At 41.2% G+C, this 17745-nt stretch overlaps 1 protein-coding gene, 1 long non-coding RNA gene and 1 pseudogene across 2 annotated transcripts; 2 read left to right on the top strand and 1 right to left on the bottom strand.

Annotated features, from left to right (window-relative positions):
• Positions 1-1038: 1038 nt before the first annotated feature.
• LOC124266997 lies at positions 1039-6673 on the bottom strand (annotated as a pseudogene).
• Positions 6674-6936: 263 nt separating this feature from the next.
• On the top strand, positions 6937-13418 carry LOC124267000 (D-beta-hydroxybutyrate dehydrogenase, mitochondrial-like). Its single transcript, XM_046701842.1, has 6 exons — positions 6937-7001; positions 8513-8726; positions 9602-9802; positions 10601-10753; positions 12499-12692; positions 13380-13418. Exons 2-6 carry the CDS (start codon positions 8513-8515, stop codon positions 13416-13418), a joined length of 801 nt encoding a protein of 266 aa, XP_046557798.1. The 5' UTR covers positions 6937-7001.
• Positions 13419-13568: 150 nt separating this feature from the next.
• On the top strand, positions 13569-15615 carry LOC124266996. Its single transcript, XR_006895924.1, has 2 exons — positions 13569-13800; positions 15172-15615. It is a non-coding gene; the product is annotated as an uncharacterized LOC124266996 (long non-coding RNA).
• The last annotated feature ends 2130 nt before the right edge of the window (positions 15616-17745 follow it).

Raw genomic sequence — 17745 nt, 5'->3', positions numbered from 1 at the left:
AATAAAGGCATCATACGTCATTTTTCCAGTTTAAACTTCCCAACATCTTTCCATATTTGAGGCACCAGTGACACAGCGTGTACATGACAATGCCCTACTTTTATTTGTACCATATGAGCTGTATTTCAAAGAAAGAACAATTGACTTTCCTTTGCATGTGTTATTGGCGGATGGCAGTGCTGGGGCAAGATGTGACCACCCTTTCCAGGTATCGTCACTGTAGATAGCAAATCTACTCAACACTGTGTAATAACCTCTGCTTTAGTAGGGTTTTCTTATGATTAGAAAATAGTTCTGTTACTTTTTTAGTCAAGTCGATATCTTCTAAAGACGTTTTGTCAAATCTCTCGTATGGGATAGCACTTTAGTCCCTAAATAAATATGAGTGACCGAGAGGAGTCCGATAACACTGTAGTTACAGGTGTGGTTAGTCCTCCAGTTTAAACGGCGTGCCAGCTTACTGTGGGAGGTACCCTTGAAGATCCGGGTTAGAATTGGTCTTCAGCAACCCGGGTGGTCAGGCTAGCTGACACATGTCATCGTATCAAAATTGCGTAGATCGATGCTCATGATGTTCATCGCCGAGATTGTCTGGTCCAGACTCCATTATTTATAGACTGCCAACAAATAGTTGGAATATTGCTGACTGTTGCGTGAACAACAATCAATCAATCAATCAATCAATCAATTGCTGAGGGAAAGCCCGAAGTGATACAGGTCACCACTTTAGAAAATAAACACCAGCACGGTACTGGCGTATTTACCACAAAACGGGGCGAACTGGGATTCGAACCCATGATCATTGGTTTCTGCACAACAACAGTGAGACAATTCTGCACAGGGAATGGTCTCAATGACTTGGTGCGCACATGAGGTCAAAACAACTGACGATAACTGCGTGGACATTCTACAACATACTTCTTTATATTCGAAATAAATTAGCTCTTTCATAGACTAATAATTACATGTATTCATCAATTACTTTTATCGCAGTGATATGCAAAGTATTACATAAACAGCAATTAAATGCTTTTTACTGTGTGCACACGAATGCTACACCATTAATAAATAAAATGCAAATGTATATCATTAATACCCTGCATCTCCTAATGAATTGTTGGTTCCCCTTTCAGTATCAGAGCACTGTTTTAGGCAACTGTCCAATGCTGCCTACATCTGCACACAGCACTAAGACTCATGTGGAGATATTGGAATCTTCCCTGGTGTATATTCAAACACTATTTTACACGTACACTGTAGATATATGTCATATTCGGCACACTCTAGGATGTTCCCCAAATTTTCAAGTATTTCTTAGTATCAATGGAACTCTGGTTGCGCAGCAACTGGAGGTGGTCCTCGCACCTTCAGCATTAGATAGTCCAGGATTCCGACTGGCACGAAAGGACGAAGACGGGCCATAACCTGTCAACATGTGGAATATAACACACTTGTAAAAATACCTAGATTGTGTTGTATCAGATATAAGAGAAGTAATGTATCGGACACAGATCTCCATATTGTATGATGGTAAATAAATCTATGTTTTTATTTTTCGTGTTGTTCACATGTACGGTAAGACAGTGTTAATCATTTAATGACATGATTTTTTTATCTGAATCCACGCTTTGCATCATATACTCGATTGAAGCTCATTCCATATCCATTGTATCGTGTGCCTGATAATTACTTTAGGCCAACTCTCTAACACGTCATGGTGTTAAAGAGTAACATCTGTTAATGGAACGTTAGTTTGTAAATAAGTCCGAAAAGCATTTGTTACACTGGTGAAATATTCATTCTTACACAGTCAACGTCGAACCATTGGTTGCTGCCGTCTACGAGGTAACGGTTTTGAGGAGAAATGCTTCTTATAGAAGCTACAAGGGCCGCCATGACAGGCTCGAGATTGGGAAATGAGGTAGAACATCCTTTAACAGCCCCTGCAAACATCGTGTCAAGATACTGGGGCCCATACGCCGTGATGACGTCATGACTAGCTGCTGACATCATTTCTGCATTGGCGTTCTTCATCCTCTGAACCTACATGACAGAAGGGTGTCATTGATGAGAACAATGACGTCATCAACAACAAGTTCATCATGTATTTTCCATGGTCTTTACGTATCTTACTTTCTTGCTTCTCTTTCTGCGAGTAATAGTGAACTTTGAGCTTGTCAATCCGGATTACCCTGAGGTAGAAGTTCATCTACACCTGTAAACCTGCTTGGAATATGAACTGGAGATCATTGGAAAGGAAAAGTATTTACCCGAAGTGTTTGAAGCAAATGTATTTGAATGGATCGCACATGCATGACTAAGCATTTGTTATTTATTTTTTGTACTTGAAGGTTACAAATCTACTGAAGTAATCGATAAATAGACAGTTGTACTGTCTGTCTGTCTCACTCAATGCTCGAAGTATGACGAGTTCTTGGTTAAACGGCATGGTGTGTACAAAAGTTGGAATATGATGTAAAACCGAAAACATTCGTTTCTTAATCGTCCTCAAATATGATAAAAAAATTAGAGGGGTTGAGTCATAACAGATGATTTAACTCTACAAACTTCAGTATGAATATTGTTTCTATGAACACTGCAATATAAAATATCCACTAATTGTCTTCCATTTCTTTCGAATTATCACTACTGTACCGAGATATACTGTCCCAATTACCTACATTCGCTTCATCCCACAGCGCTGTGGCCCCACCGAAGTTCCCTGGTTCGACGATAACGACCTTTGACTCCGAACCTCTTCATCTCCATACGAAGGCAATCAGAGAAGCCCTCAGCGCCGCCGAACTTGCTGACAACGTATGTAGAGTTGGCCGGAATGCAACAACGCCTCGCACACTTGTTACATTGATGACTCGACCTTTTCAGGAAAAGAGACATCACTTTATTTCGTGCATCAATTCAGTAATCCCACTTAAGGGGGATGATTTGGCTACGGTGGTGGTGTGAATTGTCCGCGGTTTCATGGGTCTAGCTCACTGTCATACCTTTCCTCTGTGTAACATTGGCACCTCACTGATGCTAGACCACTGAAAGACCAGGCCGCCGTTGTACATGATACAGTATACTGAACCCGTGAAGATCTGGGTTAGAATTGGTCTTCAGCAACCCATGCTTATCGTAAGAGGGGACTAATAGGATCGGGTGATCATGCCCGCTGACTTGTTTGACACATGTCATTGTATCCCAATTGCATTGATTGATGCTCATGATGTGGATCACCAGATTGTCTGGTCAAGACAACAAACAAACAGTATACTGACCCCGAATGACTCGCCTACTTCTTGGGCCATCCCCATACTGCCTACGCAAGTAACTGAACATCGAACCTTCCGCTCTCTCGGCAGACACCATATCCATCTCACCATGGTCGCGGTCGGTATGAAAGAGTCATCCATGATCTACCAAATCATGATGGGGAATCGAGAACGGAATGGAATGGGATAGCACCAGAAACTAGACTGAGCTTATACCTTTTTAACAATTTATTTGAAGCCTGATTTTGTATTCATGCAAACATTCCTCTATTGGCATTCTTTTGATTCATCACCTCACCGGACAACACCCGCATGAGGGTGACATCAGCAATGCATTGATCCGCAATGACGTCAGCACTAGCATACCTGGAACATGTAAATGACTTACCTTTACATTTTCGGATCATTGGTAAAAAGGCCTTGGTAGTTCTGATCATTCCAAAGAGATTCACATCAGCTAGTCGCTTATACATGTCCATTGTCAGAAGCTCTACATCCCCCATGCCTATCACACCTGCGTTGTTGACGATGGCCCAAAGACCTGAAAACGGGTATTATTTCTATTTATTAGGTTTATATGTGCATGAAATGAGAATTTGCAATAGGAACTGACTTAGGATACTTGCCGCTCTGTGTCCTTATTCTGCTATGACATGTGTAATGAATTCCCCAGCATGGCGACTACGCCTGCACTACAAGCGCTGTAGTGAACACGGTAGAATAACGAGAGGCGAAACACCTCATTTATGTTATTTGTTGTGATGTTCAACAAAATGTTATTATGCCTATATATCCTTCACCTATTCATTACCCACATGGGTACAATGTGTGAAGCCCATATCTGGTGTCCCTCGCAGTGATATTGCTAGAATATTCCTAAAGGCGGCGTAAGTGATCAAGTGATCAACAGCATGAGCATCGATCTACGCAATCGGGATACGATGACATGTGTAAACCAAGTCAGGGGAGCCTGACCACCCGATCCCGTTAGTCGCCTATTACGACAAGCATGGGCTACGGTAAATCATTTCTAAAATACCTGTAGTCGATAGTGTATTTTGTGAATACATTTTTCTAGTGTATTTTTTTAAATTTTGAAAAGTTTTAAATCTTCTGTTTTTTGACAACATATCAATTAACAGTCCGGTGGACAGTGCAGGCACACATGTTATAGATTATTATGAACTAGTCGACTTGCATGTATGAATATGTTCATTACCTCTATCGCCAGTGTTCTGTTGAACTGTTCTCACGCAGGCTTCGACGCTATCATCGGAAGTGACGTCAAGAGGAAGCACGTGCATTGTTTCACCACCAGCTTCCTTCAGTTCCGATGCTCCGCTACTATTAACATCCAAACAAGTGGCCAGTACGTTGAAGCCTTGTGCGACCAGGCGCTTGGCAAGAACTTTACCGATACCTAAGTACAAGTAAAACAGAACAACAAAGGTCTAAACCTCAATAAACTTAAATGTGCTTGACTCAAACTTCTGTAAAGTGAAACAGCTACAAAATCGAAGAATACGGTACATGTAAATGTAAGTACAAGTTCATATTTATGAGTAAGTTCAAATTAAGTCAATATATTGATTAGTAATAAATCCTTTTATTTTTATTTTGGATTTAATTACTGGTCGTCAAATGATATCGAATAGATGTACCATTCAAAAGAAATCATAACAAAGAATGGACACCGCGTTGTGCATTCATGTGGAACATCGGACCCGGACCATCGGCGTGACGAGCCAGCGTTGTAACCACTTCATGCATCGCTTCAGATGTTATTGCATGTTTTACACATACCTCTTTAATATAGTAAGCATATGTAAAGCGAAATCGCAAGACGTATAGTCGATATGTAAACACGTGCTGCAGTTAATAAAGGACGAAATTGTCGTAACACATTTTGTCCCAAGAGAGTCTGTTTCATTCTCATCTGACGTATTCACTTTTATTATATTCACATTTATTCATTGTCATACCAATAAAGGGAAAAGCATTGCCAATGAGGTATTTGTATTAATGAAAGGTCAAACTTTCCTTCAATGGAAAGGTTCCGGGGGAATATACAATACCTGTGTCGCACCCCGTTATAAGGACGTATCGGCCATCCGGCGTTATCTGCTCCGTGCCTCGTTCCTGTATCACCCGGAAGGTGTAAAATAAGATGAGGCCGACACAACAACTGACGAGCACGGCTTTCTGGAGACAGGCGTAGACCATTAGCGCCATACATCCACAGAATGTGATCTCGAAGAACTGGAGTCCCAGCGTTTCAAGCAGCCCCATTCTGAAACAGACATTGTGCACTGTGAGTGAGTGAGTGAGTTTAAGTTTACGCCGCACTTAGCAATATTGCAGCTATATGGCGGCGGTCTGTAAATAATCGAGTCTGGACCAGACAATCCAGTGATCAACGCACACATACATGAGCTGTTGCTGTTGCACATAATTGACTGAATGCGTAAGTGAGTGAGTTTAGTTTTACGCTGCACTCACCAATATTCCAGCTGTATGGCGGCTGTCTGTACATAATCGAGTCTGGACCAGACAATCCAGTGATCAACAACATGAGCATCGATCTACGCAATTGTGATACGATGACATGTGTCAACTAAGTCAGCCAGTCTGACCACCCGGTCCCGTTAGTCGCCTCTTACGACAAGCATGTGTTGCTGAAGACCATTCTAACCCGGATCTTCACGGGTACAATAGAGATACTGATTTTGCGAGTAATGTTTGACTTATAGAAGTGTAGCAAATGGTGTATACTGCCAGTGTCAGCGAATGTAAGACACACACGTCTCAACTGATAGATCTGCTCTGTGGTAATTTATCGTAACCAAGAAGTACAATGTGCATCTCTAAATGGTAATGTATTCCACAAATATGAAACAACATGTCTAATTCATGAGTGAGTGAGTTTCATCTTTTCGCAATATTCCATCGGTACCGACGCGGGGGGAATGCCGAAATGAGCGCCACATGTTGTATCCACATGGGGAATCGAACCCGGATCTTCGGCGTGACAAACGGGCGATTTAACGGGCGATTTAACTCTACCACGCTGTTTAATCCTTGACACCGACACATATAGTCATTTTAACTAGACATACAGTGCGTGTATTTCAGTGTCTGTTCAGTAAAGTAATAAGTATGATGAAGATCGCTGTACAGTGAAAGTATTGAGATTAACGTTGTTGATAGCACGTACACAGAAACACATGTACAACATTATTTGCACTCCACACGTACACTTGACAAAGGTAAATGTTTAACATTAGCTGGTACGTTATGTAAACACCAGATTAAATTAACACGGTGCAATTTGACGTCTACTTACGTTGTTTCGATCGGGTATATCTCCACATGAGCGTGACGCGAGATACAGGGGTCGAGGTTCAATCTCACTGGAAAGTAAACACGTGCGTTCCATCTAGACTGTCTCCTCGTCTCACTTAAGTCAGACCATGCTTCGTTAACACAATTAAAACGAATCCGAATTACAATAACCATTACAAATACCACCACGTGGATTTTATAGATTTTTGTGCGATTGTATGTCCTATAATATGTAAATTATTATTGAAATTGTTAATATTTTGGAGTGATCCCCAGATGTAGAGCCTCAAAGTGATAACAGCTGTATCCTTGACCTGTATCCTGACAACACCTGTATGCACTAGCATTCTCGGAAGCGTGATTTTCTTAGTTAGACCTAACAAAGTAAGACTTCCTTTATGTACTTTACTTCAGCCGATGACTTGTATTTTGTTCCATGATCAGCTCTACCCGGGAGTCGACGAAAGGCGATTTGCCAAACGTAAAAACCTCATTCATGTGGCGCGCTAACCTGATCGTCAAGGACAGCGTGGGAGGTCAATGTGACTTGTTTGTATCGTGTGGAATTATGTTTTCCTTTCATGCATTTAGTTCTCATGTTGATATGAAATAACGCCGTTGAAGGAGTTTGGGGCATATATTCTTTACAAATATTTGTTAAGGTGTGAGGGTCTGAACCCTTGGTAAAAATACTGTCAACTAAATCAATACTTCAAAAGAGTAAACTATATTTTTAAAACAGATATAACACGAATTTGTTAGTTTATTTATACTTGCGAGTTATATGATTTTGTTGTATTTATACAGACGTTAAGATGTCCAGGAGCAGTGGGGTAGCCCAGTGGTTAAAGCGTTCGCTCGTCACACCGAAGACCCAGGTTCGATTCCCCACATGGTTACAATGTGTGAAATCCATTTCTGGTGTCTCCCGCCGTGATATTGCTGGAATATTGCTAAAAGCGGCGTAAAACCAAACTCACTCACTCACTTAAAATCCAGTTCATGTTAACACATTTTATAATGATATGAAGTTTTGTAATCTATAGTGTGTAACATACTCACTGTTGTGTCTAAATACCTGCACGTATCTACTCTTTAATTTAATCTGAAAATATCCACGATAACAAAATTCGCAAAAATATACTGAGAGAAAACAATAAAGGATCACCGGAATATTCAAGCGTTCCTATATTATTTCCCAGTTTTCATTACCACAGCGCTATTCAAAGCTGGTGATGAAAACTGGAAAATATTTTGTCACTTCGTCGCACACATAAGTAATAACTAACAACAGACACCGTGATCATAACACTACTAAAGTATGACAACAATGTCTATGTACTGAAAGTCACACAATATTCTATAAAAGTATGTATATATTGTTTCAAAATATAGAAAGTCAGTAGAAAAGAATACCCAGTCTTGACTATCGTCTTAAAAAATCCTTGTTTTCGTGATGGGAATACAACAACAAACAGCTGTAAGGACAAAATAGCAGTGGCAATGATATGAATGGATCACGGGAAAGTAGTAATGACACCAGGTGCTTGCAAGAAGGGTAAGCTTGTCCTGCTCTACCTGAAGCATCCATCATTCTCCAAAAGGAAACTCACTCACTCACTCACTCACTCGTTGTGCGATCAAACGTCAGTGGTACCTTTGAACCAATACCTTATCCTTCCCACGGAACCCTTAAACGCTGGTAGTGGATATCGGAAGGGATATGTATAACGTCCTGCCGGCAGAGAAGAGTTATCTCCCCGCCGTGACTGGAATATTGCTGAGTGCGGCGTAAAACAATAAACAAATAAACAATGTTCCCGCCAATGTAACAAGTCAATACCTGACATGTGATACTCCGCGACACTCTAACAATATACCCTTGTGCACTGCAGATGGACCTGCTCCAGACACTGGGACCACAGGCATTTGAGGTGACTTTCTTCCTCTCCTTCCTGTTGCTGCTGTACTCAGCCCTAAACCTACAGATGCTGATGTCTCTGGTATTCTTTTCCCTGGTCTACTACACGTACCGGGTCATCGGAAGGAGAACTGCCAAATATGCAGTGCCTACAGACAAATATGTTCTCATCACCGGCTGTGACACAGGTTAATTTGAAGTGTGTTGATAAACACCGTATTCCAGGTCCGTGAAAATTGGACCAGACAATACACTTATTGCCATCCTAACCATGGATCCTGGCATTTGGTATATGATGCCAGCCTGTCTGTCTTATCCATTTTGTCGCCTCTTAACACAAGCTTATGGCGCTGGGGACTTCCTTCAAACACAGATTCCCCTCGGTCGAAACAAGTGTTGATGACACAGTTCCCATGCAATAGAGCATTCTCAGAAAACCCACACGCATGATGTATCACACTAAAGTGTTGATGATACAGTTCCAATGCAAAAGAGCATTCTCAGAAAACCCAAACGCATGATGTATCACACTGAAGTGTTGATGATGCAGTTCCCATGCAAAAGAGCATTCTCAGAAAACCCACACGCATGATGTATCACACTAAAGTGTTGATGATACAGTTCCCATGCAAAAGAGCATTCTCTGAAAACCCAAACTTATGATGTATCACACGGAAGTGTTGATGATGCAATTGTCATGCAAAAGAGCATTCTCAGAAAACCCACACGCATGATGTATCACACTGAAGTGTTGATGATACAGTTCCCATGCAAAAGAGCGTTCTCAGAAAACCCAAAACGCATGATGTATCACACGGAAGTGTTAATGATGCAGTTCCCATGCAAAAGAGCATTCTCAGAAAATCCAAACTTATGATGTATCACACTTAAGTGTTGATACCTCCTGCCTCCCTATAACAAACTGGGTGACCCCCCTTAAAATCATCATCACCCCCTAGCCATAAATTATGAACAGTCCCTAAATACCAGTTTTGAAAGGTATTAATTTTGCAGACACGTGTTATGTATCTGTCACCACACAAAAGCCTGCAATTATTTACAGGTATTGGTCACAGCTTGGCTATAACGTTAGATGACATCGGGTTCAGTGTGATAGCCACATGTCTGCGAGGAGAGGGAGAAGGTGCAAAGCAGCTGAGAAAGGCGGGGTCCAAACGAATGCATGTATTGGAGGTGGACATCTCAAGTGATGAAAGTGTCGCAAACAGTCTGAAATATGTCGAGAACGAATGCAAAATGACAGGTTAGCAAGCATTGGTTTATTAATATTTTTCATTTTCCAGAAACGGACCTTTCCCGAATAACATCATGTAATTGTATAGATGTTTTCTCCCGGGTCTTGGTATGGATCCAAAGTCAGTCACACTTGTATTGATGTACAAGAGGGACTGATGTTATACTGGTTTGACGCAAAATTGTCAAATTGGTCCCTGTGGTCAGAGGTGGCCTCTGTTGTCCAAGAGGCTTAAATTCAGAGGGAACTGTTCGCTGAATGGCCCATGGGTTATGATGGACAGAGGAAACTGTGTAGAATATTTGGTATAGACAATGGTTAAGCGAAACCTACATGTAAGCACCCATATGCTGACAGTTTTCTAATGGACTCGGTTGATAATAATACAAATGCTAGAAGTCCCGCTTCTGTTTGCCCTTTGAAACCAGAGTGAGCTCATTTACGTAAATCTTTAATGCTGCGCTGAGAACATTTAACATTAACATTTAACCACAGTCTATGACTCCCACTATGTGTGAAGGCCATTTCTGGTGTCCCCCGTCGTGATATTGCTGAAATATTGCTAAAATCGACGTAAAACCATACTCACTCACCCACTCACACACACACTCACTCTGAAAGTTTTATCTGTTTCCGACATTAATATTAACGCAATATTTACACAAATATGATATATATATATTTGCAAACATCGAGATTGACATTATAATAAGATGTATTTACATAACCTGCCTCTAATACTGTACCAGTATTCTGTACCAATACTGTGTTGTTACATTACTGATAGTATTATGTTCCTGGTTACAGGATTGTGGGCTCTCGTCAACAACGCTGGAATAAACTTTCTGGGCGATGTAGAGCTTGCTACCATGAAACAGTACAGCCACATTAACAACGTCAATAATTTTGGTCCTCTAAGGATGTCAAAAGCGTTCCTTCCTCTTATACGAAAGGCAAGAGGTACACCACCAATGTATTTATATAAACAAACCAGTACAACGTTATACAGTAGCTGCAATATGACTCGTCTGACCATCACTATAAGGATTAATAATACACCCTCATTTGTCTACACATGTCATCGTAACCCAAATGCGTGGATCGATGCTCACGATGTTGATCACTGGGTTGTCTGGTCATATAACTGGAATATTGCCGAATGCTGCGTAAAACAATAACCAACTCATCATTTGTCAATATACATGAAGTGCATTTATTTTCATGCTTACAAACTGCATTTGAACCAAATGCACAACGCGGCAGCGATTCTGCAGGCATCAGTGTGGTTTAGGAACTTTCTGCTGACGAATATGTACAAGTCGGCAACCTACCCATCAAGTATGTTAAACTGAAACGGCTACATGCAACAGTCAGCTAGCCATGCGACCATTGTGTCAACTTCAGTGAATGCTTCCCATTCCTCTGCCACTGTTACGAAATGGGCTGCGTGATCCAAGAGGGGAAGAGCCTCGAAGATGTTCCAGGGTCAGAAAGACCTGTTATTGTCACCACTAACACAAACTGTGCAAACATGCATGACACGATTCTGTCACATAGCCAATACTTGAGAAAAGGTTTGGAACATTCTGGGGAATGAACTGGTCATGACCAAGGTTTCCGCAAGGCTAACGACTCCTAATTAAAAGCAGTTCATCTTGTGATAGTCTACGTCCTTTTTCAAAGCATTGATTTTGTTGTGTGATTAATAACTATACTACGGGCAAACTCTAAATAACTATTAAACCACTAGGGAAAGTTATGTCCATTGTTTTTGGAGGTGTTTTATTAGGATAACTGATGAACTGCCCTAGGGCAATTATTTCTATTTAAAAACGCCGCCATGTAGCTGGAATATTGCTGAGTGCAGCCAGCGTAAAACTAAACTCACTCACTCACTCACTCTAATTCAAAAACATCTTCATCATGCCTTATACATTACACGCGTATTAAATAAGTATGCCCTCGTGGTGTAAGCCGTTTAATCACCCTCACTACGGTAGTTATATGAATAAACTCTGCGAGGGCTTGTAAGGGTGTCTCTGATTAACCTATAAGTAACCTAGTGAATCTAGTTATCCTCTCCCAGCCAGTGGATACATCTAACGTATCTTCTGAAGAAGGTAAAGACAGCTCCGTCAGTCGACAAGGATATGGCTTCTCTTTCTTAGGCTTCCAAATGAATTCTACTGTTGACCTAAACTAATATACTAATCTGCTTATGCACTTTCATGACAATATTAGTGTTGAAGAAAGTGCACTAATCTCGTTCTGTATGAAGGAAATGCATCAGCGCATTGGTCTGTTGTTCCATAAACTTTCTTCAAACTCTTTGAACAACATCCGTAATCACCAGAATTGGCACTCTCAAGTGTCAACCTCTTCCCAAACTTGCGCTGGACTTCTGCAAACCGTTGCGGAGGACTTCACCAGGCGGAAACCTTCTTATCCAGTGGGAAAGATGTACCCCACGACAGTCCTTATTAGTTAGGGTGAAACGCTTCTCATATTGCAGGTACGACATACATAGACCGTAGCATAGTTGTGTGAATCACATCACGACATACATTGTACGAGCTGCACTTTGCACAGATTCAGTTGTATGTAAGTGTATTCAGACTAATAATCTCTATGTAGAATAATCTGATTGTTTTAACTGGTCACGATATGTTCTAATTTTCTGTTGTATTATGTTCCATTGGTTTCAGGTCGCATAGTGAATGTAACCAGCGTCAAGGGTAGGTTCGCCTTGCCGTCCAACGCTGCCTACAGTATGACCAAATGGGCAGGAGAAAATTTCTCAGACACTCTCAGACTGGAAATGAAGAGGTTCGGGGTCAAGGTCATTATCATGGAACCAGGTCATTTTGGTGGGGCCACAGGGTGTCTTAACAAAGACGGGGTATGTAAAATAGTTCAAACAAAATATTTGCATAAAATGTTTCTTCAAGTGGCATCTAGAAGCTGGTATGGTGAAGAGGAACAATCTTTCAAATATAGACAACTTCCTTTTTGGAATAGATGCAACGTTTTGGTGTAGATGGTAACACCGTTAACGCTCTCTTGTTTGATAACGGTGTTAGCATCTGCACCGAAACGTTGCATCTGTAGCCACGAAGAAGTTGTCTATCCATAAAAGAATGTGTTCCCCTTAATAAACAAGTTTGCGTCGTTTCAAGCATTTTCATTACCGATCCATTCTACATACATATTCCTGGAAATGGCAACTTTGACTTTTCATACTTGTGTTGCGCCTTGGGTTTGAAGGCAGAAATTGGAAACCGTTGTGTAATATTCGATACATGTTAGTGCAACTGAAAATCTGTAGACTCTGATCAACTGTCTGACTGAGTTTGGTTTTTCGCCGCTTTTAGCAATATTCCAGCAACATCACGACGGGGGACACCAGAAATGGGCTTCACACATTGTACCCATGTGGGGATTCGAACCCAGGTCTTCGGCGTGACGAGCCAACGCTTTAACCATTAGGCTACCCCACCGCCCCAGACTCTGATCAAGATTCAGCATCAATGATCCGCTGTGTTCGCCACATTAATACTGTTGCACTACACTATGTTCTGGTATACAGCCAGTTGTCTACGACAGAGCGCCTGTCAAGTTAACGTGACAAGATTGGATAAAGTGACTAGTCTTCTCCTTTTTTGGGATTAAACCCGTCCACGAGCCCACCTATCCCGAGACTGTAGACACATGTATGTCATATAAACCGCCATTCAGATTGGTGTAATTCATTGTGTCTCCCTGGACTCCAGATAGCCCGTATCAGGAAGGACCTGGACGAGCAGTGGGAGGAGGCGTCTGAGGATGTGAGACAAACCTACGGGAGGGACTACCTTGACGAGCAATTCCAGGCAGCCATTGCCTCCTCCTCAACCAGCTTCCCTACTCTTCATCCCATTATGGTCGCTTTCAAGGATGCACTGTTGAACGAGCAGCCACAAAATAGATATTTAACTGATGGTAGCAATGGCCTGTACGACCCATATTGTGTAAGTATTTCCAGTACATATCTCACATACACATTATACAATAAGAATCAACAACCCACAACTGCTATTATTTTCTACAATATGTGGTGTCATGTCTGAAGTGTACTTCAGGCTAGATTATGATCGTATGATCGCACTAATGATCATGTAGATCAAAGATTGACTCCAGAGACCTAATCGGTTTAATCATTAATGCACGCCTCTAAGGCCACAGACCCGTGAAGATCCGTGTTAGAATTGGTCTTCAGTAAGAGGTGACTAACGGGATCGGTTGTTCAGACTCGCTGACCTGGTTGACACATGTCATCGTATCCCACTTGCATAGATGGATGTTCATGATATGTTAATCACTGGATTGTCTGGTCCAGACTCGATTATTTAGAGACCGCCACCATATGGAATATTGCTGAAAGTGGTGTAAAACTAAACTCACTCACTCAAACTCGCTCTAAGGCCAATGGTCACAGCGGAGTCAAACGTAAAGAATGCAGAAACAAACAACAGCTGTATCTACCAAATCTGCTGATAAAATCCACATTGCCAAGTGCACAGTGGACATACGCAAATGTAATAATAACAAAATCCTCATCCGTACGAGAACATGTGATTGAAAATATCTTACTCCGATCTGACCTTGGGAAAGACAGTGTAGCTTCACTTCCGTGGCTCCTTGGTGATCAAAACGTGTGAAAGGGAAGAGAATATACATTAAGACAAAAATAATTGATCGTATACATTGTCATTTATTATCTTGCGTGAGTTGATGAGTTTACATTTACGCCGCTTTTACTAATATTCCAGCAAAAACACAGCGGGGTACATCAGAAAAGGGCTTCACACATTGTACAATTGTGAGTTATTGAACCAGGGTTTTGGAAGTGACGAGCGGACGCTTAAACCACTAGGCTACCCCACCGCCCCCATTGTCTTGAATATGACTGCAACATGTTGAGAAATGGCAAATGTTTTCAGTTAATATGTCAGACAAACACAAATTGCAAGTTTAAGAAGTGGCAGATAAACTTATACTTCCATACTATAAATTCACATGGACATATGACACGTGCAACTCAATGCAGCGTACCCCTCCTCCAACCTTCAACAATTACCTATTGTATCCCAGCGACTGTCCAATAATCATAGTTTCGTACTGAGTGTTCTTCCTTAACTAGGTTAAGATTCTCCACAGGGCGGAGGGGTAGCCTCGTGGTTAAAGCGTTCGCTCGTCACGCCGAAGACTTCAATTCATCACATGGGTACTATGTGTGAAGCCCATTTCTGGTGTACCCCGTCGTGATATTGCTGGAATATTGCTAAGGCGGCGTAAAACTAACTAACTCACTCACTAACATTCGTTATTGTCCGTTTCAGCTGTGTGCCCGCTTATATAGCGTTCTTCCCGAGACGTGGATGGACAAAGTTGTAGACTATTATTTTGGAGGAGGACCCATTGCTGATGCCCTGAAAAAGGAAGCATGAAGAGTATAGCGCTGGTTATCTATCGTACAAAACAATACTCCTGATTACAGAGTTGTGTTGATTTTTAGTACGTGTTGATTCCGAAGTAGAAACAAATGCAAATAGTGAACCGGAAATCAACCCGTAAAACAATAAGTGTGAAAGCAACAAAGCAGCTTGATGTAATTTACAACTGTGTACTAAAATTAACTAAGTAAACAAATTCATACTAATTACTACAAATGCATTACCAGACAGACAGGTTTATTCGGTAATTTAGGCCCAAGGCCCATAATACATACATTTGGCAAAAGTAAATACATACTGAGTAAGGCTGAGTATAGTTTAGTATTGATTTGCTTTACAGTTATTCATTCCTTCTACGGCAAACTTGTGAAAGATATTTACTCAATGATTTTAAATATGTATATTGTCCGATGACAACAATCAGATGAAGATTTCAATTGTCGGTGGTTGAGTCAGATGTATTGAAAAACAATCAGATCTTTGTTGGGAATATTTGGACATATTAATAAAATATTACCGTGACAATACAATGCAATAGACTGGTAGTACAATTTCAACTGCAGTACTATGCAAAAGCAGTGGTAATAGCTTTAAAGACAAAGATGGTAATATTCACGTCACTGCAACAATGATCAAGTATCCAAAAGTAGGCCGAGCATGAATATCCAGGATACGATTGCTGGTATTCTTGAGATGTAATATGAGAGAGGCAAGAGTTAGCTCCCATAGACAAAGGTGGTAATATTCACGTCACTGCAACAATGATCAAGTATCCAAAAGTAGGCCGGATATATATCCAGGATAAGATTGCTGGTATTCTTGAGATGTAATATGAGAGTGGCCAGAGTTAGCTCCCATTGTGCACACAAGAAAAAGCCTCCAGAAGATTCTCCAACTACCTGGGTCAGAATATAGAAGATCCCTGTCCCTCACTGACTATCTGCATGTACAATGCTTTACACTTGGAACATTCTTACATTCGAATGAGGTTTAGAAAGCATCACTCAGGGCTGGGCATCACTGGAATACATCCACCCACTCAAGCACAAACCGGTCTCAATACACACACAAAAAACCAACGAAGCACACACACACACCCTCACACAAAAAACACACACACTGCGTTTTAAGTAGGGTTGCACGGTATTACCGGTACACCGCAATACGCTTTTCAAATGATACGTATTGCAATATGTTTTTCTGAGAACCGGTATATTGGGTAAAGAACATATAAGAAGTTTTTGTGCTTATTTTTATGGTTTAAAGTAAAATCTATACAGACTTTCCTTCACAAGAGATGTTTTACTTCTTCATTCAATGACAACACGGCATACCATTAAAAATATGTATAAAAAGGAAATAGAATCCCTGACTATGCAACTTAAGTTTGCGATTGCTGTTACCAGAACCATAACGTATATTTGTAGGTACTTATAATATAGAAAACTGGATCGACATGTGCAATTAGTGTCACTTAATGTCAAACACTTAAGTTCCCAATATATCTCAATACGTATCGCAATACGGGTACCTGAATCGCAATATATTGCAATACAATTTATTTGCCAATACACAGCGCTAGTTTTAAAGTTCGGTAACATGGCTGCTAGTATGTCAAACCCCATTAGTGTGGTTCGCTGTTGAAGGTTTTAGTGAATGCTGTGCCCAGGTTGGAATTATTAACATGCTGCCGTAACACAGTGGGGTCATTTCTGGTTCGATGTTCACAGTATTGCTTGTCATGGCCTTATACCTCGTGCCTTTGTTGTGCAAGTGATCACTGATCCCTCATCTGCGAGTGAGACGCGTGTTCGTGGATTGGATGGTCACATAGCTTAGTCTATAACGAGCTATTGTATTCCATGGTTTGCCTGACACAGCGGAGTTACAAGTCTGGCTTGTACTGACAAACAAAAGACAGTATGGACTTGCATGTACACGTAAATCTTTCAGATACGGGGCGGTGGGGTAGCCTAATGGTTAAAGCGTTGGCTCGTCACGCCGAAGACCCGGGTTCGAATCCCCACATGGGTACAATATGTGAAGCCCATTTCTGGTGTCCCCCGCCGTGATGTTGCTGGAATATTACTAAAAGCGGCGTAAAACCAAACTCAGTCAGTCAGTCTTTCAGATACCTCATCATCATCATCATCCTCATCTTTTTTTCCTCCATTAGGAGATTATTGTGAAGATATTTACAAATTTGGACTGTAGATGGACATTTACATCTTTTCAAAATGAATGAGTGAGTGAGTTTGGATTTACGCCGCTTTTACCAATATTCCAGCAATATAACGGCGGGTGACACCAGAAATGGGCTTCACACGTTATACCCGGGTCTTCGGCGTGACGAGCGAACGCTTTAACCACTAGGCTACCCCACAGTCCATTTCAAAGTGAGATGTTAGTAAGTAAATATTGGGATTTGCAAAACATAGGAAAACACGCATGATATTGTGA

The sequence above is a fragment of the Haliotis rubra genome, unplaced genomic scaffold (genome assembly GCF_003918875.1).
Source record: "Haliotis rubra isolate DU_JTF1 unplaced genomic scaffold, ASM391887v1 Scf1292, whole genome shotgun sequence".
Taxonomy (NCBI): domain Eukaryota; kingdom Metazoa; phylum Mollusca; class Gastropoda; order Lepetellida; family Haliotidae; genus Haliotis; species Haliotis rubra.
This window is presented reverse-complemented; position numbering and strand designations above follow the sequence as displayed.

Excerpts from the sequence above, each read along its gene's own strand:
- LOC124267000 (XM_046701842.1), top strand. The coding sequence starts at position 8,513 with ATGGACCTGCTCCAGACACTGGGACCACAGGCATTTGAGGTGACTTTC. Across the intron at positions 10,754-12,498 it reads TCTTATACGAAAGGCAAGAG|GTCGCATAGTGAATGTAACC; the intron begins GTACACCACCAA and ends CATTGGTTTCAG. Across the intron at positions 12,693-13,379 it reads GGTGTCTTAACAAAGACGGG|CCAGTTGTCTACGACAGAGC; the intron begins GTATGTAAAATA and ends TCTGGTATACAG.